The sequence below is a fragment of the Mustela erminea genome, chromosome 10, assembly GCF_009829155.1.
Source record: "Mustela erminea isolate mMusErm1 chromosome 10, mMusErm1.Pri, whole genome shotgun sequence".
Classification (NCBI taxonomy): Eukaryota; Metazoa; Chordata; class Mammalia; order Carnivora; family Mustelidae; genus Mustela; species Mustela erminea.
In genome coordinates this window covers 98,557,634-98,581,502 of record NC_045623.1, presented here as the reverse complement: position 1 = coordinate 98,581,502, position 23,869 = coordinate 98,557,634, and the positions used below count along the sequence as shown (strand labels likewise).

The window sequence follows — 23,869 nt, the reverse complement described above, 5'->3', positions numbered from 1 at the left end:
CTGATATGACTCAGTAATTTATATTTGTGTTTTCTTTTTAAGACTTATTTATTAGTAAAAAAAAATTTAAAGATTTTATTTATTTATCAGAACGTGCGTGAGCTCGAGCAGGGGAGGACGGGGATGGGGGTCAGAGAGAAGACTCCCCACTGAGCAGGGAGCCCAGTGTAGGAGTCAGTACCAGGACTCTGGGATCATGACCTGAGCCAAAGGCAGACGCTTAATTGACTGAGCTGCCCAGGTGCCCCGTCCTTCAGCAATTTGAGATAAAATCATTTTATTTTTTTTAGATTATTTATTTGAGAGGGAGAGACTCTCAAGCGGACTCTGCTGAGCGTGGAGCCAGATGTGGAACTTGATCTCTCAGCCCTGAAATGATGACCTTACGGGGGACCAAAAGTCAGACACTTAACTGACTGAGCCACCCAGGTGCCCTGAGTAGAAAATCAATTAAAAATATTTGGGATACCTGGATGGCTCAGTCTGTTAGGTGTCCAGCTCTCTATTTCAGCTTGATCTCAGGGCTATCAGTTCAGGCCTTGCTTTGGAGCCTATTCAAAAAAAAAAAAAAAAAAATTAGGGCGCCTGGGTGGCTCAATTGGTTAAGCAACTGCCTTCAGCTCAGGTCTTGATCCTGGAGTCCTGGGATCCCAGCTCCGTGGGGAGTCTGCTTTTTCCTCTCACCTTCTCCCCTCTCATGCTCGCTCTCTCTCTCAAATAAATAAACGAAATCTTTTTTTTTTTTTTAAGATTTTATTTATTTGACAGACAGAGATCACAAGTAGGCAGAGAGGCAGGCAGAGAGAGAGAGAGGAGAAAGCAGGCTCCCTGCTGAGCAGAGAGCCCGATGTGGGGCTTGATCCCAGGACCTTGGGATCATGACCTGAGCTGAAGGCAGAGGCTTTAACCCACTGAGCCACCCAGGTGCCCTAAACGAAATCTTTTTTTAAAAAAAATCAGTTTTTTAAATTGGGCAGTGCCAGACCAGAAGGTTTTAGGAGTGCTCTTGAGAGAGAGAGAGAGAGAGCGCGCACAAGAGCGTGCCAGGGGAGGTGCACAGAGAGGGAGAATTGCAAGCAGACTCTATGCTGCTAAGTGTGGAACTGGGCACAGGACTCAATTCCACGACCCTAAGATCACAGCCTGAGCCAAAATCAGGAGTCAGACTCTCAACTGACTGAGCCACCCAGGTGCCTCCAGGTTTCCTTTCTTAACTTGAGGCATGTATAGGCTTGATTTTTGCTTTGCTTACATAGCCTTCTCAGGTATTAGAACCACCTCAGTCTAATGGCCTCCTTGTTTAATTTAACATCTCTCCTCCCCTGCCCCCTACCTTTGGTCATCCTCATACACAAGAGAGTAACCAAAAATTTGGTATTAGTGCCACTCTCACTAAAACTCATGGGTTGTGATGTCAAGTCTGTGAAAGAATTGTTTTTTGCTGTTCATTTTGTGCATCTTACTTCTGTTTCTCCAAGCACAGCAGGGCCATCTGATGTGCTTCTGATGGCTACAAACACAAATTTAAGACCCTTGAGACAAGGTAGCCCACTAGGGAGATGATAGTAATGACCGTCAGTTGCATAGTGCCGAGACTGCAGTATGCTCTTTGGGACCCCCGCGAACCAAGCCAGTTGAAGTCAAGTAAATAAAGGACATACCTGAAGGGGCGTCAGCCTGTTTTAGTGAGGTGGCCTGTTTGTTAATTTCTTACATGTGCTGTGCTACCAGAGCTGTTGATCCAGGTACAGCAGGAAGTATTTGCAATGATAACACTGTTCAGCCAGTAAGTAATCTAAAGCAGTTCTGGGGGCGTCTGGGTGGCTCAGTTGGTTAAGCTTCTGCCTTTGGCTCAAGTCGTGATCCCAGGGTGCCAGGATCAAGCCCCGTGTCCGACTCCCTGCTCAGCAGGGAGTCTGCTTCTCCCTCTGCTTCTCTGCTCACTCAGGCGCTTGTATATACGTGCTCTCTTGCTCTCAAATAGATAAATAAAATCTTTTTTTAAAAAGGGGGGGTGAGGGAAGCAATTCTCTTATCTAAAACTACCCTAGCAAGAAATTGTAGGGAATTCTGTTGTGCAGCTGAGGCCTTAGCGATAGATTAAGTGACAGTTGTCAGAGTTAAGGAACATTTTTTTTCCTGTGCATTAACTGAGAGAAAAGCAAAAGGCAAGAAAAGGCAGAAGGAATAAAGGTTTCATATTGGAGGTGGAGATCTTCATCCCTGATTTTGGGGGAGCTGTTTACCTCAACATGATGTCTGCTTCTGGGGAGGAACCAACTTTAGATTTTCAGCTGGTATGATACAACTTTTTTAAAACCAAAAATAGTGAGACGAGTGGCATTGTGTTATGTATTTATTTTTGCTAATCTCTTTAAAGTCTGGTTTAATTAGATAGCTAGATTCTCCTAACTGCTCCTATATTCAGACTGTCATTATAATGTGTGTGTGTGTGTGTGTGTGTGTGACGTGTATGAAGAATCGGCCTCACACAGATACGTAACTGAAATGAGGACCTCACAGACCCCCTGAATGGACTTTGGTCCTTGAAGGTCCGTGAAGCCACAGTTAGAGAACTCCTGCACAAAAAAGAGGGTTATCTTGAAAATTGGGACCTGTAAGAAATTGGATAGAGAGGAGTTATTACCTGGTGTGGTGATACATTCCATTTAAGAAATTACATGATTTTCTCCCGATTTAATGGAAATATGAAGACAATGGGGCATGTTTTGAGTTGCCGAAGCCTGATGGAAAAATCTGCATTTGCATCTTTTTTCTCTCTTCACTGAAGCTTATATAAGATGTAGAGAGAAAATTATTAGCTACCTGTTAGAAGAGAGGTGGTTGGAAAATTGTCGCTTGAGATTCTGCTTTTTTAAAGATAATTTTAAATAATAAGCCTCTAATATACTTCTATCAGTTTCTGTGGCTGACAAACCCAGTTTTCAGTGATGTGATGAGTTGTGCAATGCTTTATGAAAAGATTGTATCTGCTTTTAACAAATGGGCCCTCTTAACTTTTAATTGCAAAGTTTCCTAGTTGCTTTAATTGTTCCCTTATCCTTTTATGTCAGATTTTTGTTTCTCAACTTGGTTGAGATGCATTTCAGTCTTTCAACTTTAAAAAAGCAAATATTCATCATAATCAAATGTTTACAGGGATACAGGTGTTAATGTCTATAATTGGATGCTACTCTTGTGTGAACAAATTTAGCCCTGAGTCATCTTATAAATAGCATGCCCGGTGCCTTGACATTTTCAGTGTGAGGAGTCAACTGCTTGCTGTAGTTCTGTGTAGTTGATTATTTGACACTATAATTTTGGGGTGAGAGAATCCTGGCATCCTAATTTCTGTTCTCTTATCAAAATTATTATGTAGAATTTCCTGAGCTACCCTTGGCGGGAGGGCCTTGTTCCTTACCCTGGCGGCCTGGGCTCTTGTAGACCATGGTAAGAGTAGACCTGGAGATGGGGACTCTAGAGCTGCAGGTGCCTTTCCCTGTGGCCAGAGGAATGGTTCACTGATTCAGACACTTGCACTGGAGGGGGGAGCTGGTCCAGTTGTGGGGTCCAGGGCATTAGGGTCCCAGCGGGGTTCAGGGAGGTGGGCTTCTCCCCAGGCTGTGGCTGCCGTGCAGAAGACAGGGAGCCCCTGCCACAGGTTCTCATCAGGCACTGACCAGTATCCTCCATGTAGTTCTTTTGGGAGGCCACCTGGTCTCCTGTACTCCTCATTGCTCAGACAATTGCATGGCAAGCTCAGGTGCCCTTTAGTACAGCTATATGTGTATTCCTTTTTTAAATTTTTAAAAAAGATTTATTAGAGAAAGAGAGTGTGAGTGGGAGGAGGGACAGAGAGAGAGAATCTTCAAGCAGACTACCCATGGAGCCCGATGTAGGGCTTGATCTCATGACCATGAGATCATGACCTGAGCCAAAATCAAGAGTTGGATGCTTAACGGACTGAGCCACCCAGGCACGCCTATGTTTATTCCTTTTTATCTGCTTGCTAATAAATTGCCTTTTTGTAACTTCTGCATTTTATTTTCCCTTTTATTAGTAAAATGTGGTTCCTATAAAATAAAGCTATTTACCATTTAAAAAAAGAATTGTTAAGTAACTACTTGCTTATTATATTTTTCCATTATGGGAATTTCTATAAGATCTGCCTCTTAGGGGCGCCTGGGTGGCTCAGTGGGTTAAGCTTCTGCCTTTGGCTTGAGTCATGGTCTCAGGGTCCTGGGATTGAGCCCCACATAGGACTCTCTGCTCAGCAGGAGCCTGCTTCCCCTCTCCCTCTGCCTGCCTCTCTGTCTACTTGTGATCTCTTTCTGTCGAATAAATAAAATCTCCCCCCGCCCCCCCAAAAAAATCTGCCTCTTAGTTTTCTTGGTAATTTTTTTTTTTTTTTAAAGATTGTATTTATTTCAGAGAGAGCAAATGAATGGGGGAACCCAGCCCAGGGCTTGATCCCAGGACCCTTCGTTGTGTGCTTGCTCTCTCTGAAATAAATAAAATCTTGGGGAAAAAAATATTTTTTTCCCCAAGATTTTATTTATTTATGTGACAGAGAGATCACAAGTATGCAGAGTAGCAGGCAGATGTTGGTGGGTGTGGGGAGAAGCAGGCTCCCGGCTGAGCAAAGAGCCCGATGCAGAGCTCAGTCCCAGGACCCTGAGACCATGACCTGAGATGAAGGCAGAGGCTTTAACCCACTGAGCCACCCAGGCGCCCTGAAAAAAGGAATTTTTAAAAATTAAAAGTCACACGGCTCTTCTGGGCACTTGGGCTTTCTGTCAGTTTAACAGGACTGAGAAGTATTTGGGGATCTGGATTTAGGCCCCCATTTTGATTTATGATCTTTAAATCTGTAATACATCTGATACACTACACAGGGAAATGCACATTGCAGTTAGGTTAGCATATTGAAATGTGAACTCAGAAGTTGAGTCATTTTATCATTTTGTAATTCTTTTTTTTTTTTTTTTAAGATTTTATTTATTTATTTGACAGACAGAGATCACAAGTAGGCAGAGAGGCAGGCAGAGAGAGAGAGGGAAGCAGGCTTCCTGCGGAGCAGGGAGCCCGATGCGGGGCTCGATCCCAGGACCCTGAGATCATGACCCGAGCCGAAGGCAGCAGCCCAAACCACTGAGCCACCCAGGCGCCCCTTGTAATTCATTTTTAAAACCTTTCCCCCTTTGGGGTGCCTGGGTGGCTCAGTTAAGCTTTGGACTCTTGATTTTGGTTTGGATCATGATGTCAGGGTAGTAAATCGAGCCTCATGTGGGGCTGTGTGTGTGCTCAGTATTAGAGTCTGCTTGTCCCTCTCCCTTCCCTCTCTGCCCCTCCCCCCCAATAAATAAATAAATAGATAGATAGATAGATAAATATCTTATTAGTGTGGTAGTAGGGAATTAACCAAGAGTGCAGTGGCATTTATAACAAATTTAATTTGTTAACTTTTTTTTTTTTTTTAAAGATTTTATTTATTAGATAGAGTGAGCGCACCAGCTGGGGGAGGTGCAGAGGGAGAAGCAGACTCCCTGCTGAATGGGAGCCTGACTCAAGGCTTGATTCCAGGACCCTGAGATCTCGACCTGAACCCAAGTCAGAGGCTTAAACTGAGCCATCCAGGCGCCACAAAATCACTGTTAACTATTGATTGGTCTCCGTCTCCGTGTTTTGTTTTGTTTTTTTCTTAAGATTATTTATTTGAGAAAGAGTGGGGTTGGGGAGTGGGTGTGAGCACATGAGAGGGAGGAGAGAAGCAGGCTCTCCGCTGAGCAGGGAGCCCGATGGAGAGCTCATTCCTAGGACTTCCAGGATCATGACCTGAGCCAGAGGCCGTTGCTTCACTGACTGAGCCACCCACGTGCCCCTCACCTTCTCCACCTTCATGACACACACTTGATACGGAACTTGGTGTTTTTTGCCTCACTGATTCTTTCAGTAGCAGAAATTCTGCTCTTGCCCATATTTACTTTACCCATTGCTGCTAAGGAAGTTTGGTATTTATAATATTGGCAGTATTGTAATTAGAGTAATTTCCTTAATGGTATTTTGTGAGTCATTGGAATTAAGTTGATAGTCCTATAACATATTCTATACTGTAATCATATGGTGGCTTTGCCAATAATCTTGTATTACTTGGAGGACTTAATACTTATAACAAGGATTTTTCCCCTTCTGTGCTAAACATAGTTAATTTTATTAAACCCTTATTTCGAATGAACATAGTATCCTGTTCACCTAGTGCTGGTAACACTCCCTTTACTTGAGTGATATAGAAAAAAAAATTTTTTTAAAGATTTTATTTATTTGTCAGAGAGAGAAAGCACGCAAGCAGGCAGAGAGGCAGGCAGAGGTGTAGAGAGAGGCAGGCTCCCTGCTGAGCAAGGAGCCCAATGTGGGACTTGATCCCAGGACCTTGGGATCATGACCTGAGACGAAGGCAGTGGCTTAACCCGCTGAGCCACCCAGGCGTCCCTAGAAAAAAAATTTTTAAAGAGAAAACCAATGCCTAAGCATGTATAGGAGGCCTTGCAGTGACAATCTGTGGTCCTTTCTGAAGGCTTCTATCCCAAGTTGTATTTTGTAACTCACATATGACCTTTTGGATCTTACTAGTATAGGTTTATTTCTCTATGTTTCAAGCTTCAGAGAGCTCTGATAACCTTGTGACGTTTTCATCTTTTGCCCTAGCATGTGAGAGCTCAATAAAAATGCTGTGTAAATTCTTAGTTATAATACCCTGTTTTCTTATAGTGTTTTTTAAAAAGCAGTGGCAAATTTGCCTTAATTTGTTGAGTTGGATTTATTTATCTGGCTGTCTTAGAGATTATCTTGGCTATGAGAGCTGTTGTTGTTAGCTCAAATGACAAAAACTGTCAGGTCTTCCCTCTATAATGTATGCTTAAAGTGGATTAAACCACCTCCTCTCACGTCCCCTCACCCCTGGAGTTATTTGCTTAAAAGATAAGCCTTCCACAGCAGGGAGGGGAAAGTGTGAAGCAAAATTTCAGAAACCTGTAAATAAATGACAGACCTTGTAAATAGCTTTTTATTAATATATTTGAGAATGCGAAAACAGAACAAAACCGTGGCAGTCCTTGCACATTTGGTACTAAAAAGAGACTTTCCTATTTTTCATGTAGTTCTTAGGCATAATAAACTTGTTTAAATATATCTCTCTCTTATATGAACAGGTATAATATTTTCTTGTCTTTCAACCGTCTCCCCCTTCAAGGATTCTATCAAACTGAAGAGTAATAAATTCTCAATTTCATTGACTCATTTCCCACATGGCTCACAGAGAAAAGAGCCTAAATCAGCAACACTTGAGTCACTTACATAATACTTCCTCATTAGTCCCTCAAATACTTAAAAGTTAAAATTACCTAGGAAATTATTTTGGATATTTTTGTTTTCCTCAAAATTGACACATCCCTGAGATGATTGTGGCGGTGGCGGCAGCATTCGTATTAAGAGTAACAGAGCAGTGCCACTTCATTTCCTGATGGCTGTCTACTCCAAACTCCTCAGACCTGTGGGTTATTTTATTTAATTCATGACCCTGCAAGATAGGTGCTTTTATTATTTCCATTTAATAGCTGTGGAAATTGAGGCTTATTAGCAAGAGGTTAAGTTACTTGTCCAAAGATACGTGCTGTACATCTAAGTCAAAATTTGAATTGAGGTCTCTGAATCCAAAACCATTATTACCATTATGCTTTTATTATTACTGTTCAGTGATTGCATTTATTAGTCCTACTTGATTTGGAAAAAGTTGTTCCCATTTTGTACAGAATGAAACATTTTCTTTAGGGGGCATGTAGTGGTAGAAGATCAACACTTTTGCTCCCTTAGGCTGTTGTTTTCTCTGTTGGAAGGCAGGAGTGTGAAGTAGATGTGGAGAGGGGAGGGCAGCTAGAAATCCCAGAAATATAGATGATTGCTTTTAATTTTTTCTACTTGTTGATTTTAAGAAGTTTTACGTGCTGCTCATTTCTCTGGTTTGTCTTCGTTTACCCTTCCGCAGCACTGATTCCAGCAGCAGTTCAAGTGATGACTCTCCTGCCCGATCGGTTCAGTCAGCAGCCGTCCCAGCACCCACTTCCCAGTTGCTTTCATCCCTGGAAAAAGATGAGCCCCGTAAAAGTTTCGGGATCAAGGTTCAGAATCTTCCAGTACGCTCTACAGGTAACAATTTGTACCGCCGTAGTTTGCTCTCTGCTACAACTGGAGGGAATGGGAGACGGAGCACCTTAAGGTCTGTGCTGGGACAAGCTTCCTTCTTGTGGTTCATTAATGTATAATGCCCTGTGAGAAAAAGCAAGCAATGACGGTAACTTTATGAAGGTGGCATGTTACTTGTATTTACTGTGTACACATACATATACACATATATATTATTATACACGCTGTACATACATACACGAAGACTGTATGGTGCATGTTTTGTAAAGAAAGCATGTTTTTTTTTTTTAAAATACGCTGTCTAGGTTAAATATTTTGATATTAAGGGAAATTTGATACGATGAAATTGTAGGAATAATATTTTCATTTACATTTATTATATTGTCCTGGAGTCCTATGTTCTGTGAGAAAACTTTGAACATTAAACTATGATAGGAAACCCGCTTCGAAATACTAACATTTTAAATGAGGAAAATCATGAGTAATGGAAAAGTCTGGTTAAAAGCTCTACTGAAGTCTTTTTTACTCTTAATATTTTAAATTGACAATTATATAATGTCTATATACTGTACTGTCATTGTTTACATTAGGCATATTGAGTATGTAAACAACTGTTACTAGATGGTCAAACCAACAGAGACCAAACTTAGTACTTCTTAGCTAAGTGCATTTTAGTGACTACTTAAATTATTCATTAAAGCAGCCTCTAAAACCTACATAAACCAGGTTTGTGAATAGAGTTGTTGAGGGACAAATGTTGGTGAGCTTTTGATTTAGAATACTTAGTTGTTTAGGAGTGGATGGAGGTAAAATTTGCTTGTCTTTCTGTACAGTTTCAATTTTTATAATGAAAGAAATTAACAGAAGACCCCTCTAGATGGTTTGATTCAGCTGTAGAAAACCTTAGGGTTGTTAGCATTGTTAAATGCTGCTTTCCACACAATTTTATCATTGACATGGTGCTTAGAAAGCTAGAAATACAGCTTTCTTTCTCATGTCTTTAAAGTTTTATGTATGTATGTATGTATACGTGTATATAAAATTTTTATTTTGGAAGTTTTAAACCTAGCCAAAAGTAGTAGTAGCAGAGTGAATGCCCCTTACTCCATACCCCAGATTTAAAAATTATCACTGTCTTCCAGACTTGGCTTTATCTAATGTTTCCACTTTCCTTCCTTCCTGTTTTTGTTGTGTTTTTTTTTAAAGTGAATTACATTGTTTCATATCGAATTAAAGATACATAAATTCTTCGTTGTTGTCTGTAGTAGGAGGGTGGTTTTTCCGCATAGCCGCAATATCATTCTTACCTAACAAATAACCAGTGATATTTTCCTATACTCAGTTTATTTTCACAATTGTACAGGAGTCTCTAAAATGTGATTTTTAGGGTTATTTTATTTGAAAGAGAAATGTTTTAATGCTAACAAAATTTAGGTCAAAAATCAAGCTAAAGATTTCATAGCTTGCTTACTGAGTTGTAACTAAATTAGAAAAATAAGCACCTTGTTTTTTTGGGGGGGGATTTAGATACAAGCCTTAAAGATGGCCTTTTCCATGAATTTAAGAAATTTGGAAAGGTGACTTCAGTGCAGATCCATGGAGCTTCAGAAGAGAGGTATGGTCTGGTATTCTTTCGGCAGCAAGAGGACCAAGAAAAAGCACTGACTGCATCAAAAGGAAAACTTTTCTTTGGCATGCAAATTGAAGTAACAGCATGGATAGGGCCAGGTAAGAGAAAGGAGGCTAATTCCAGTGACTTCTGTTTTAAAGACTGGGTACATTGCTTCAAGTTAATAAAATTATGTTTTGGTTAGGGAGGGTGAATATAGTTCTGTTCCTGTGATGGAGAAATGGTGACTTTGAAGAGTCTGAAAGACTGAGTTTTAGCCCTTTGTTGAGTCCTCTGCCTTCCCAAAAGGATTGAGTTGATTGACATAAGGATATCGTTCTTAGGAGAATGACATCAGAATTACTTACCTTGAATTAGAAAACAGACTACTTGTTACACTGATTTGATGGACTAGTTAGACCAGTTTTATTTCTATTATGCCCAGCACAAATTGGATCTGTTGTTCTAGTTTCCATGACCTTCCATGACCCTGAGAAATAGTGACAAAGAAAATCAGGGCTAGGTCTTAGGAGTGTGACCCATTGAGAGTTTCAAGGGGACATTTTATTAGTTTGAACCTACCTGTAAGACCTGTCGTAAGGTAGGAAGTCTTCTGAGGTGTCGCCTGGATCAGTGTTTCTCCTGTTTGAGAACCACCTGTGGTGCTTGTTTAAAAGGCACACTCTTTCCCCCATCCCTGCTCAATGGTTCAGAATTCACATACTCAAGTCTGGGAACCCCTGACTTAAGGCAACATTGTGAGTAAATTTGTGGAGGAGTAAACAGAAATGTTTAAGTTATGCAGTCACATTATGTAACTGAGACCAATTTTTAAGACTAAGTGTTTGAGGGGCACTTGGCTGGCTCAGTCCGTGGAGCGTGCGGCCCTTGATCTCAGGGATGTGTGTTCAAGCCACATGTTGGGTGTAGAACTACTTTTAAAAAAGAAAGAAAGATTCTGAGTGGAATTTATAAGGTAAACATAGCTCATTCTCTTGGAATATTCATTTATTTGGCAATTAAGAGGGAAAAAATAGAATTTCCCTGAAAAGAATGTGTAAATGTTATTTGTATATATTAAAATAAGCACAGAGTTGTTAGAGGAAAGACTGCAAAATGTGCATAATTTTATAATAAACATAGGAATTCAAAGGGATTATAGGTTATGCCCTCACATTCTCTCCTTTGCCAAGTTTGAGATGTACTAACCTAAGTTATACTGAGCTGAGCGCAACTCAGGAATTCTTATTTAACACATTTAGAACAGGTCACAGTTGGTCTGAGGAATATTATTTAGAATATCATATAATCTATGTAGAAAGTTTTTAGAACCATATATAATTATTAAGTAACGGGGCCCTAATTTAGGAGCATTATAATATACTGCCCTCAGATCTCCAAGTCATGGGGCTAGCTTGACATTTTTATTGTAAAAATGCATTTTACATAATTAGCACCCCGGATGTAAATTGGGCTTTAAGCATGTGCCATTGAAGATTTTGAGAAGTTTGGTTGGGTCAGGCGTAGGAAAATTCAAAGGTACTTTTCCCAGATGAGAAAGCATGAAACACTTGAGTGGGATATTTGAAAGCAGTTGAATAGAGTATGGAGACATGGGTGGAATTATGTTGTTGGATGGTTAAGATTAATGTTTGGTATTGAAGCATATGGAGCTGATTACTTCCTGAGGCCAAGGACCTCTTATATCTTATAGTTAAAAAGATCTAAATCCAAGAAGCCAATTTTGCAGATAGACCCCTGGTGTCTTCCTTAGATTGTGCTCTCTCAGTCCTGTGCAGAGCATTACAGTCCTATAAACATGAAAAGAATTTTTTAAATGATATATAGGCATTAAGAATTAAACTGATTCTGATCACATATGGAAAGTGCACTTTTAAAAGAATCTTTGCTAAAATAAAAGAATTTTTGCTAAACTGAATTTCTGGTTTTGAAATGCTTACTGAGCTATTTGATAGAAATATAGATTTAAATGATTGCAAATTATGCTTTATCCTTCTTATTCTGCCTTTCGGAATGTAAATCTCAAGATGTGTCTGAATTATTTTGTCTCTTCATTATTTTTCCTCCCCTGTTAAATGAAATATTCCTAAATATGTGCCCTTTGTTAGATAGTTTCAAGAAAACCTAGTTAATCTTTTTTTTTTTTTTTAAGATTTTATTTATTTATCGGGGGGGGGGGGGAGCAAGCACAGGCAGACAGAATGGCAGGCAGAGGCAGAGGGAGAAGCAGGCTCCCCGCCGAGCAAGGAGCCCGATGTGGGACTCGATCCCAGGACGCTGGGATCATGACCTGAGCCGAAGGCAGCTGCTTAACCAACTGAGCCACCCAGGTGTCCCAAACCTAGTTAATCTTGAAATGAGATCTCTCCCTAGGAGATATGATGGGATAGAGACAGGTACATGCGCGATTGCAGTTTTGGGTCCACCGGACTCAGTGAAAGCACATAGTCCTTGATGAGGCCGGAAGGGTTAAGCTGAGTTATCATTAGAGCCGTGAAACTGAAATCAGGAGTGAGGTGTGTTCTGAGTTCACTCAGCAGCTCAGATCTTGAATCTTTTTAATGTCAGTGTTGTAGTGGACATCAGTAGTATTCAGTACATAACCCTAAACACTTCCAGCCAGGCTGATTAACTTTTTTGGAAGGCTTTGTTTTACATTAAAAAAGAGAGAGCACGTGTTTTGTGGGCTGCATTATAATTATTATGACAAAACACTGAATGTTCTGCCCTGGGTGAAGTTTAGAAATGGAGCTTCAGAGAAAGGCTATGCTTGAATAAGACATTGAACAAGGGCTTTGATCATAAGAAATAGAAACTTAAGAGTCATTGAGTCTCTTCTTGTTTGTCATTGGGAACTTTGCAGCAGCAAGTTTCTAAGTGCTGCTTCAGTCCGTTTTCATACAGTTACTATTCTTCTACCTAACAATTGCTACATTTAGGCACTTGGGCTGTGTTAATTAGTATGACAAATGTAAAATGCTAAATATTTTCTAAAATGTTGAAAAATTAAGTAATGAAGCTGGCTGTTTTCAGTTGGGTTTTTTTGTTTTGTTTTGTTTTGTTTTAGATTTTATTTATTTATTCATGAAAGCAAGAGAGAGAGAGGGAGACTTAGGCTTGTGGGACTCAATCCCAGGACTCTGGGATCATGACCTGAGCGGAAGGCAGACGCCCAACCATCTGAGCCATCCAGGCGCCCTTCAGTTGAGTTTTATTTGTGTTTCAGATTGTAGTTTTATACTTCCCATTGACAGCCTGCTGCATAATTTTTGGAACCTAAGATTAGGCTTAAGTAATTACTATTTTTGCTGGAATTTAAAATCTATTTCTGTGTCAGTGATTATTTTTAAAACAAATCAACTTGCAGACTGAAATTCAGTCTACTTTTCTGTTTTAAAGATCAAAGAAAGTGTTACGTCTCCCTAAGTTTTGTTGACAAGTTTCTTTAGCCTTTGCAGTTAGCAAAAGGCAGCTCTTTCTGAAGGTATATAATTTTTCAGATTGTATGGTAGTCAAGCCCAGTATTTCAGAGACATAGTTTCTTAAGTGTAGATTTTCCCATGATACATAAATACTCATTAAAACACTTTGTCTTGGGGTACCTGACTGGCTCAGTCAATAGGGCATGCAACTCTTGATCTTCTGATTGTGCCTTTGAGCCTTACATTGGGTGTAGAGATTACTTGAAAAACAAACAAACAAAACTCTTCTCTTTTTACTCTGCCGCCATCCCACTTAACAGAAACGGAAAGTGAAAATGAATTTCGTCCTTTGGATGAAAGGATAGATGAATTTCACCCCAAAGCAACAAGAACCCTCTTCATCGGCAACCTTGAAAAAACCACTACTTACCATGACCTTCGCAACATCTTCCAGCGCTTTGGAGAAATTGTGGTATGTTGCTTTTTACACTAAAAACAGTTTTAGATCTTTGTCATAAAACATAAAGCAGAGTACAGAGTGTATTTGGAAAGATGATATTTAGATGGTGTAGTGAATATGTTTCTCATTTGCCCTATGTGTTTTTTACTCCTGCTAAAAGATGACCCAGCAAAACTATTCTGTGTGTGTATGTAAAACTGTGTAAGAGATCTTTGTCTTTATTTTGTTTACATGCATATTTTTCTGTCCATTTTTCTTACTTTTCTTTGTCCATGGGGTGCTGTTCAGTGCCATCTCTAGTCCTGTGGGTTGGAAGGAAAATAAGAGAAAATGTGTTTGTAAGAAAGAAGCAGAAGCTTGGTGTGTGAGTATTGTGTTCTCACAGTGCACATCAGACTACCTTGGGGATTACTGGAACGTGGATGTCATGCCGGAAGCTCAGTTCTATTTGGAAATTTTAATTAGAATCACTTTTTATATTATGCAAGTCATTGTTAAATTTAGGAATTTGGAGGGTTTTTCTGTTCCTCGTGACTCAAATCCTCGTGACTCAAGTTTTGAGTCACTTTCTAATGAAAATAGTTTGGTTACAGCTTTGTACCCTTGGGATACGTATACTATTTTGTTTTGTGTTTGAAAAAGTAGGAAAATTATTTCTGTCTCCCCTAGACTTTTTCTGTATTAATAACAGCAAAGAAATTGCTGTGTAATTTTGGACTTTGGAGAGTAAAAAAATGTGCTGGGTAGAGAAAAAATTTGTTAATCTTTCAGGGGTGCGTGCGTGTGCGTGTGCATGCTGCACGCATCCCTTCTGTCCATCCAGCTGTACGGCCTTATTTACACACTGATGTTGTAAGCAAAAATCTTATTTGTTTAGTGGTGTAATCTGGAGAATAAAACATTTGTGCTTGTAGCTGATCTAAACCTCATCTTATAGGGAGAGTAGGAGTGAGAGAGAAGTGGTTGGTAGAAAGTAAAAAAACAGAATTCTGTAAGTATTCTGTACAGAATTCTGTAAATATATATTTAGAGAAACAGCAAAACATACATTTTCCTTTCTTTTTCAATTTAAGTTCTTTTATCATATACTCTAATTCCAGCTATACTGCCCGCTGAGATGAGTGACCTGGAGTTCATCTGCCTGTGTGGGCTCCAGCTTTTTCTGTCTTTAGACAGTGATCTAGTATTCAATCTGCTGATTGGGGGGCGCCTGGGTGGCTCAGTCATTAAGCGGCTGTCCTTGGCTGAGGTCATGATCCTCAGGGTCCTGGGATCAAGCCCTGCTTTGGGCTCCCTGCTCGGCGGGAAGTCTGCTTCTCCCTCTCCCACTCCCCCTGCTTCTGTTCTCTCTCTCTAGCTCTCTCTCTGTCAAATAAATAAATAAAATCTTTTTTTTTTTTTTAAGATTTTTATTTATTTATTTGACAGACAGAGATCACAAGTAGGCAGAGAGGCAGGCAGAGAGAAAGGAAGAAGCAGGCTCTCTGCCGAGCAGAGAGCCCGATGCGGGGCTCGATCCCAAGACCCTGGGATCATGACCTGAGCTGAAGGCAGAGGCTTTAACCCACTGAGCCACCCAGGCGCCCCAATAAATAAAATCTTAAAAAATTTTTTTCCTGATTGGCATTTATGAGTCAGTTCATAATTGGGTTTTTGTTTGTTTTTTAAGATTTTATTTATTTATTTGACAGACAGAGATCACAAGTAGGCAGGGAGGCAGGCAGAAAGAGAGAGGAAGGGAAGCAGGCTCCCTGCTGAGCAGGGATCCTGATGCAGGTCTCATCCAAGGACCCTGGGATCACGATCTTAGCCCAAGGCAGAGGCTTTAACCCACTGCTGAGCCACCCAGGCGCCCTGAGTCAGTTCATAATTGATAAAAACTTTCAGACCTACTTTGGAGTGTGGCTGCTACTTTGTATTTTGGGGCAGTGTAATAAGTTGTATTTGGACACAGATAAATTTTCATCGACAGGGTTGCTGAAAGTGGAGTGATTATTGTGTTTTAAAAGCCATGCTTCTCAGTAAGGTGGCCACATCAGCATTCTGTTTGAAAACCACATCTCACCATGTTTGCAGTTGCTCACGAGAGTAGCTATTTTAATGACACACAAACTCTGGGGAAATGGTCTGCTGCTTATCGATAACAGATTATGCTATAGCTAGAAGAACCTATGTGTGATTCGACCCACCAGTATTCGTTGGAGACCGTTTCTCTTAAATGGAGTTAATCCTGGGTTTTTACTTTCTACATTATGGTGAAAATCAGCTCCTCCTTACCATTACTTAAGTAGAACTATTTTGAATATAAATTACTGCTTTTAAAAAAAAATTTTATTTGTTTATTTGACAGAGAGAGGGAGAGAGACAGCAAGAGAGGGAACACAAGCAGGGGGAGTGGGAGAGGGAGAAACCGGTTCCCCGATGAGCAGGGAGCCCCATGTGGAGTTTAATCCCAGGACTCTGGGATCATGACCTGAGCCGAAAGCAGACGCTTAACAACTGAGCCACTCAGGTGCCCCTAAATTACTGCTTTTTTTTTTTTTTTTTTTAAGACTCCTCTAACAGCTCTTTAAGTGCATTATTCATTTTGTTCTATTTCAGCTTTTGATTATTGGCTTATGACCCCTAAGAGGCTTAGATCATCGCAATACTTTAGATTGTGATTTACAGAATACTTTAGATAGTCACCATATGGGTCATTATTGTTCTTAAGTATAAGTTTTGCCTCTCTGGACCATTTTCATGTTGTAAGTAAGCCAAATTTTTACACCACCTTGTCTTTGTAGGCAGGACCAGAACCATCAGGTGTGAGTACAGGTTTCAAGCATTCTAAAGAGATGGGGCTAGGGGCGCCTGGCTGGCTCGTTGAAAAAGCATGGGGCTCTTGATCTTAGGGTTTCGAGTTTGAGCCCCATGTTGGGTATAGAGATCACTTAAAAATAAACAAACTTAAATAAAGAGATGGGGTTTTACCTTTATAGAGTGCTTCTTTAATCTAGGGATGGTGTTCAGTAACATCTTCACAAAATAGTTCAGGTATTTATGTATTGATTGATTTTGGATGTGAGAGGTCATTGCCATACATATTAGTCACCAGGCTTGGTATGGTTAGATACATTGGTGGGACAAGTCTTCTAATTTAGGACTGCGAATTTTAAATCACTTTTTGAAAACTTGATTTCTTTACCTTCTTACTCTTCTCAGGTATTATATTTTCAGTGGCCTGCCCCTAGTAAGGATTTTAGATTATTGCAGAAGGGAATTACAGTTGACCCTTGAATAGCATGGGTTTTAACTGCTTGGATCCACTTATATTTGGACTTTTTTCCTTATGATTTTCTTAATAACATTCTCTTGAGCTTACTTTAAGAGTACAGTAATAATCATATATACAAAATATGTGTTAATTGTGTTATCTGCAAGGCATCTGGTCAGCAGTAGGCTGCGAGTAGTTCAGTTTTGGGGGAGTCAGTAGTTGTAGGTGGATTTTCAGCTGCCTTGTGGGTTGGCACCTAGGTACCCCCCACAACACCCCTACTACCCCATTGTTGTTCAAGGGTCAACTTGTATTTCTTAGGTTTTTATTAAATAGGCTGCCTTTTCTTTATTACTCTTCTCTGTGTTGTTCCAGTGTTTAGTATATGTACCACTAAGTCAAGCAAAAACTTTTCTTATTCATAAATGTCTCCTGACACAGGTATTGTGGATTTTAAATTTTGAGTTTGCAGTTTTTCTTTTGCAAAGAGCTTCACATAGGAAGGTTTTCATGTTGTGACTAAAGAATGCTGTGCATGTAGTCTTGGCTATTCACAGTTGCTTTACGATGTACAGTTTTAACTAAGAAAATGATTTTGGGGAATATGACTGTTTTGAGAAATATGCACTTCATCTGGGTTTGGGTTATTCTGATTTTTTTCTGTTGGCATGTCACTAAGAGGGTGCTTATTGGCTTTTTCAGGATATTGATATTAAGAAAGTAAACGGAGTTCCTCAGTATGCGTTCTTGCAATACTGTGATATTGCCAGCGTTTGTAAGGCTATTAAGAAGATGGATGGGGAGTACCTTGGAAATAACCGCCTCAAGGTAAAGGACTTTGCATAAGTTATTATACTGTTAGGATTTGTTATGATTTAGAGATTTTTTGTTTGTTTAAACAAAATTGCAGTATAGCTAGATAACCATAAAGGTGATATATTGCTTTGCATCCTCATCATCTTATACTGTAAACTGAATTAGGGGCATCTGGGTGGCTCAGTCGTTGGGCGTCTGCCTTTGGCTTGGGTCGTGATCTTGGTGTCCTGGCATCGAGCCCCACATCTGGGCTCCCTGCTCCGTGGGGAACCTGCTTCTCCCTCTCCCACTCCCCCTGCTTATGTTCCCCTCTCTCGCTGTGTCTCTTTCTGTCAAGTAAATGAAATCTTTAAAAAATAAAAATAAACTGAAAATTAATACTTGCTGGGATGCCTGCCTGGCTCAGTCTATAGAGCATGTGACTCTTGATTTCAGGATTGTAAGTTCAGGGTTCAGGTCCCATGATGGGTGTTAGAGATTACTTAAAAAATAGAATCTTGGGGCACCTGAGTGGCATACTAGGTTTTGAGTGTCTGACTCCTGGTTTCTGCTCAGGTCATGATCTCACGGTTGTGAGATCCAGCCCCAAGTAGGGCTCTGTTAGCATGGAGTCTGCTTGAGACTCCCTCTCCTCCTGCCCCCCGGCCCTAAAGAAATAAATAAATCTTTTTAAAAAAAAAATTGTTTGAGAGAGAGAGCACAACCTGGGGACACGGAGCAGGAGAAGCAGGCTCCCCGCTGAGCAGGAATCCAGACAGGAGACTCCATTCCTGGATCCTGGGATCATGACTTGAGCTGAAGGCAGATGCTTAACTGACTGAGCCATCCAGGTGCCCCATAAATAAATAAATCTTTAAAAAAATAAATAAATAAAATTGGGGGTGGGTGGGCAGGAAGCCAAGTGCCTGGAGTCCATAAATTAAAATCTGGTGAATAAATACTTGCTCAGCCTGGCAGAATTAGTTTTATATAAATTTTTATTTGATTTTAACCAGATGGTTGCCCTTTGGGATGATGGTCTATAAGATTCCTACAGAAGGCAGGTTTTTTTTCTTAGAATTCTGTAGTTGAATAATTGGTGATTTTACTAATAGAAATTTCACCTCTCCTCTCCAGCTGGGTTTTGGAAAAAGCATGCCTACAAACTGTGTGTGGTTAGACGGGCTTTCTTCAAACGTGTCGGATCAGTATTTAACACGACATTTCTGCCGATATGGGCCTGTGGTAAAGGTAGGTGGGAGGTTTTGGTATTGGTGTCTGACTCCCTGTTCTCGGATTCTGTCTGTCAGCCCAAAGTTTTAGTGTTGACGTTTTCTTTTCTTTAGTAACTCATAACTTGTCATAGAAGGACAACTGTATCTATTAGCTTATGCTATGAGGAAGTATTTTGGAAAACTATTTTGAACTGGCCAAGATGATTAATTTTTGAAACTAATTTGCATAATACTCGTAAATAGAACGTTTCTTAGGTGTTTTTATAATTTTATCTCATTAAAATTAGTCTAATTATCGAATTATTTACATTCGCACTAATACGTAATTAGATTTCATTTAAAAAAAAAAGAAGATGACTTTAAAGGGGCAGTGGGGACAAGAGTACACACATCTAACTGATGTTGGTAATGTACGTACCTTTGCCAGCAGGAGGGTCTCTGGACCCCATTCCCGTAGTGAAAGGAGAGCTTCGAACTCCTTGGGAGCAGATTCACACTGTGGTGGGCCTGGCGCATAATATCAGCGTTTCTTTTGATGTAGCTTTTGTTGTTCAGAGAAATGCACCATAAAGACGGCTAGCGTAAATAAAACATCCAGCTTTAAGTTAAGAATTCTACTTATAACCAGAATTCACTGAAATTTATTATTTATTTTATTTTATAAATGTATTCTAATTTATTCTTCTAGAATAAACAATATATAAATACGTTTTTTTCTTGGCATTGTCCTTGAGACTTAAGATTTTCTTGGGATTGACACTGAGTCTAGTGGATGAGGCTCTTACTTGGTTTTTGTTTTGCCTTTGTTTTTGTTTTTGTTTTTTATAGGTGGTGTTTGACCGCTTAAAAGGCATGGCTCTGGTTCTCTACAATGAAATTGAATATGCACAAGCAGCTGTAAAAGAGACCAAGGGGAGGAAGATCGGCGGAAATAAAATTAAGGTGTGCAGAGAGACTTTCAGCAGCATCACACCGAGATCCCACCCTCTTACTAACTCATTGTGTAGTTGCCCGGCAGGGCCAGGGGTTTACAAGATACGCACTGTATGGCCTGTTCTTTTTGTTGTTGTTTGTTTTGTTTTGTTTTAAAGATTTTATTTATTTATTTGACAGACAGAGATCACAAGTAGAGAGGCAGGCAGAGAGAGAGGGAGGAGGGAGCAGGCTCCTCGCTGAGCAGAGAGCATGATGCGGGGCTTAATCCCAGGACCCTGGGATCATGACCTGAGCCGAAGGCAGAGGCTTTAACCCACTGAGCCACCCAGGCGCCCCTGTATGGCCTGTTTTTAAAGGAACTATTACTCTTTGTATACTTGGCTCCTTGAGGCCACAGGGCCATTAGCCACAGAATTTTCCCTGAAAATCATGTCGTTCAAGCAAATGTGCTTCTTTACACCCAGGTTCTTGGTGCAGGCTGGCCCACATTCACCTGTGGGTATCTGCACACCTGGGAGCTCATTCCTGTGTCACTCATTCCAGCTTCTCGAATGATCCTTTCTTCCTCTCCTTCTCTCCTAAAGAGTGGGTAACCACTGAACAGTCGATCTTTTGTCTGCTGTTTTGTTTAAAAACCTCTGTTCATGATAACTTGAAGGGGTTTATGCACTTAATACCTATAATGGTTAAATTGGAACGAGTCTTTTGAAATGAGATCTTGATAGAGGATGGGTACCGTCGGCTTAAGTGACTAAGGCCCAGCTCTGAAGTTTGAATGTTCTTCCATATTTCACTTTATGTTCTAACTGTGGTTCCAGCAAATTTGCAACACAGATTCCTGGGTTTAGTCAATCTCATTATTTGGCAACCTAGAATCTCCATAGGTGGTGTTTCAGTTTTCCATTTTGCCTTTTCCACTCCTTCAGTATGGGTTCTGGAGGTTTAAATTATAGTTCTTTATCAAGAATTCTGTTGAATTTGAGAGAGATTTCACATTATCAACATACAGTTTCAGTTAGAACTGTTTCACTTAGTTGAGACAGATTGTTCTTACTTGAAGTTTATCCAGAGGGCTATGTTGGGAAGGATTTTCAAATTCAGTAATGCTTTCCATCTTGAAACCTGAAACTTGAATCAAACACCTTCTGTTCTTTCTTTTTAAGGTGGATTTTGCAAATCGAGAAAGTCAGCTGGCGTTTTATCACTGTATGGAAAAATCTGGTCAAGATATCAGAGACTTTTATGAAATGTTAGCAGAAAGAAGGTATGTATTTTTTTTTCCAAGTAAGAAGGTATGTATTTTAAACCTATCATCATAGCTTGAATTTTAAAATTTCAAATATATCAAACTTAGATGGGATTAACTTTTATTTTTCACTCGCCCCCTTTTCAGAAGATTTTATTTATTTATTTGACAGAGACACAGCTAGAGAGGGAACACAGGCAGGGGGAATGAGAGAGACAGAAGCAGGCTTCCACTGAGCAGGGAACCCGATGTGGGGCTCAATCCCAGGACTCATTTGGGATCATGACGTAAGTTGAAAGCAGACACTAAACGACTGAGCCACCCAGGCACCCCTCCCCCCTTTTATCTACACTTACCCCCCAAATCTTTCATTTTATCCCCTCATACAGAAACACAGGTTTATTTTTATGAATCCAGTTTTCATGTGGCTCGTGGGATTTAGATTAAGCTAAATACATTTCTCACTGAACGCTGCTACAATTTTAAAGTTACTGTTTTGCTAGATTATAACTTTATATACAAATCATCCTGCTTAACAGTTTTAAATTAAATATGATAACATGTTGAAGGGCACTGCAAACTGTTAAGTGCCTTGTATATTTAGTAATGACAATATTCAGATTATAACTGTACGTGCACTCAGACGGTTAGTCAGAAAATAATTGAGGGGCCTCTGGGTGGCTCATTCAGTTGAATGTCTGACTCTTCTTGATCTTTGTTTAGGTCTTGATCTCAGTCCGGGTCATGAGTTCGGGCCCCGCATTAGGCTCCACACTAGGCATGGAGCCTTCCTTAAAAAAAATTTGTTTTAATTGAAAAGATTATCAGGAGCTTTCTTGTTTTAAATTTGAATCTTCTGTTGGGGCGCCTAGGTGGCTCAGCTGCTTTCGGCCCAGGTCATGATCCCAGTGTCCTGGGATCGAGCCCCACGGCAGGTTCCTTGCTCAGCAGAGAGCCTGCTTCTCTCTCTCCCACTCCCTTGCTTGTGTTCCCCCTCTCACTATCTATCTGTCAAATAAATAAATAAAATCTTAAAAAAAAATTTTTTTTTTAAACATTTTATTTATTCATTTGACAGACAGAAATCACAAGTAGGCAGAGAGGCAAGGCAGAGAGAGAGGAGGAAGCAGGCTCCCTGCTAAGCAGAGAGCCCTATGCGGGGCTTGGTCCCAGGACCCTGAGATCATGACCTGAGCTGAAGGCAGAGGCTTTAACCCACTGAGCCACCCAGGCGCCCCTTTTGAAAAATTATTGAGTCTTCTAAATAATTTGTGAATAAGTGAGCCAAAGCATATTTAAATTGGTAACTTTAGCTATGTAAAAAATAAACCTTATTTCCTCTTGCTAATTTTTTTTGGGTCATGGTAATATTTGATTTTTTCTTTTCCTGCTTATAGGAAACATTGCAGTCCTGAATCATGTTAGGTCTTATAGTTTGAACCAGGCTATATCTCTGTTAGCTTAAAACTGTCCCCAAACTGGTAGTTGACTCTTTTCTGGACTGAATATATTAAAACCCCCTAACAGAGTGTCATCAAGTGCTTCAATAGCCAATCACATTTGAAAGTGGAAGCTATCATCCACATGATCAAGCTGTTTGCCTAGGCATGCCTCCGTGATTAAGTCTTCTGGAATGTCACCACTGGATCTCCACCCCTGTTCATGTGTTACAAGGCTGTGTGTGAAAAATGCCTTTAGACACTCTAGTTTAAATATGAAAGGGGGGTCTACAGGAAGTATTTGTGAGATCCTGATCAGTTGCCAGAAACCTGTAGAATTACTGCCTGTTCTTTGCACTTTATTTCTGTTCTAGTCATAGAAGGGGTATGTGTATATATATGTGTGTGTGTGTATATATATATACACACACACATATTTTTTTTGAGTCCTTTCCTTGTGGAATATTGTACGACAGACATTGAATATTGGGAAAGTTTTTTTTTTTTTTTTAATTTATTTTTAAAGATTTTATTTTTAACTAATCTCTACACCTGAATGTGGAAGTGAACTTAGAACCCCCAGAGCAGGAATTGCATGCTCTACCAACTGAGCCAGTCAGGTGGCCCTGGGGAGGGTTGTTTTTTTTTTTAATTGTTTTTGCTTTGTTTTGTCTTTTAAGATTTTGTTTAGTTATTTGACACACACAGAGAGAGAGAGAGCACTAGCAGCAGGAGTGGTGGGCAGAGAGAGAGGGAGAAGTGGGCTCTCTGCCGATCAGAGAGTCGGATGTGGGGCTCAATCCCAGGACCCTGGCATCATGACCTGAGCTGAAGGCAGATACTTAACTGAGCCCCACAGGCGCTCTCCCATACACTTACTATGTTCAGAAAGTTTCCTTTCATTCCTCCTTTGATGAGGGTTTTTTCTTTTTCTTTTTTTGAAAATCATGAAAGGGCCCTGGATTATCAGTTAAAATTACGTTTTTTCTTTATTAATATGGTGGATAATGTTGATTGAACTTTGTATTTGAACCACTCCTGCATTCTTCTTTTAAAAAATATTTAATATATATATTATGTATATAATATATATTTTAAAAGTATTTAATAATGCAGTACTGATTTAATGAAAGTTTTTTAAGTGGGTTATGAAGCAGTAGGTATAGTATGACCCAGTTTTATAAAACAAAAGCACATGTGTGCACATATATGCAAAGAAAAAAGACTGAGATTTGTATACACGTACACACA

The 23,869-nt window shown here is 40.0% G+C and overlaps 1 protein-coding gene across 7 annotated transcripts in view; it reads left to right on the top strand.

The window, feature by feature from the left end:
- Nucleotides 1-23,869, top strand: part of SPEN (spen family transcriptional repressor) — a 97,630-nt gene that overhangs the window by 58,052 nt on the left and 15,709 nt on the right. For 3 of the 7 annotated variants that reach the window (XM_032302503.1, XM_032302508.1, XM_032302504.1), the window contains 7 exons: nt 8,042-8,202; nt 9,727-9,927; nt 13,572-13,723; nt 17,670-17,795; nt 18,900-19,013; nt 19,826-19,939; nt 21,097-21,197. In XM_032302503.1, coding sequence (XP_032158394.1) covers nt 8,042-8,202; nt 9,727-9,927; nt 13,572-13,723; nt 17,670-17,795; nt 18,900-19,013; nt 19,826-19,939; nt 21,097-21,197 — 969 coding nt within the window. Of the gene's footprint in view, nt 1-8,041; nt 8,203-9,713; nt 9,928-13,571; nt 13,724-17,669; nt 17,796-18,899; nt 19,014-19,825; nt 19,940-21,096; nt 21,198-23,869 lie in introns of all 7 variants that reach the window. The other 4 variants (XM_032302509.1, XM_032302507.1, XM_032302506.1 and 1 more) reach the window with 2 other exon arrangements.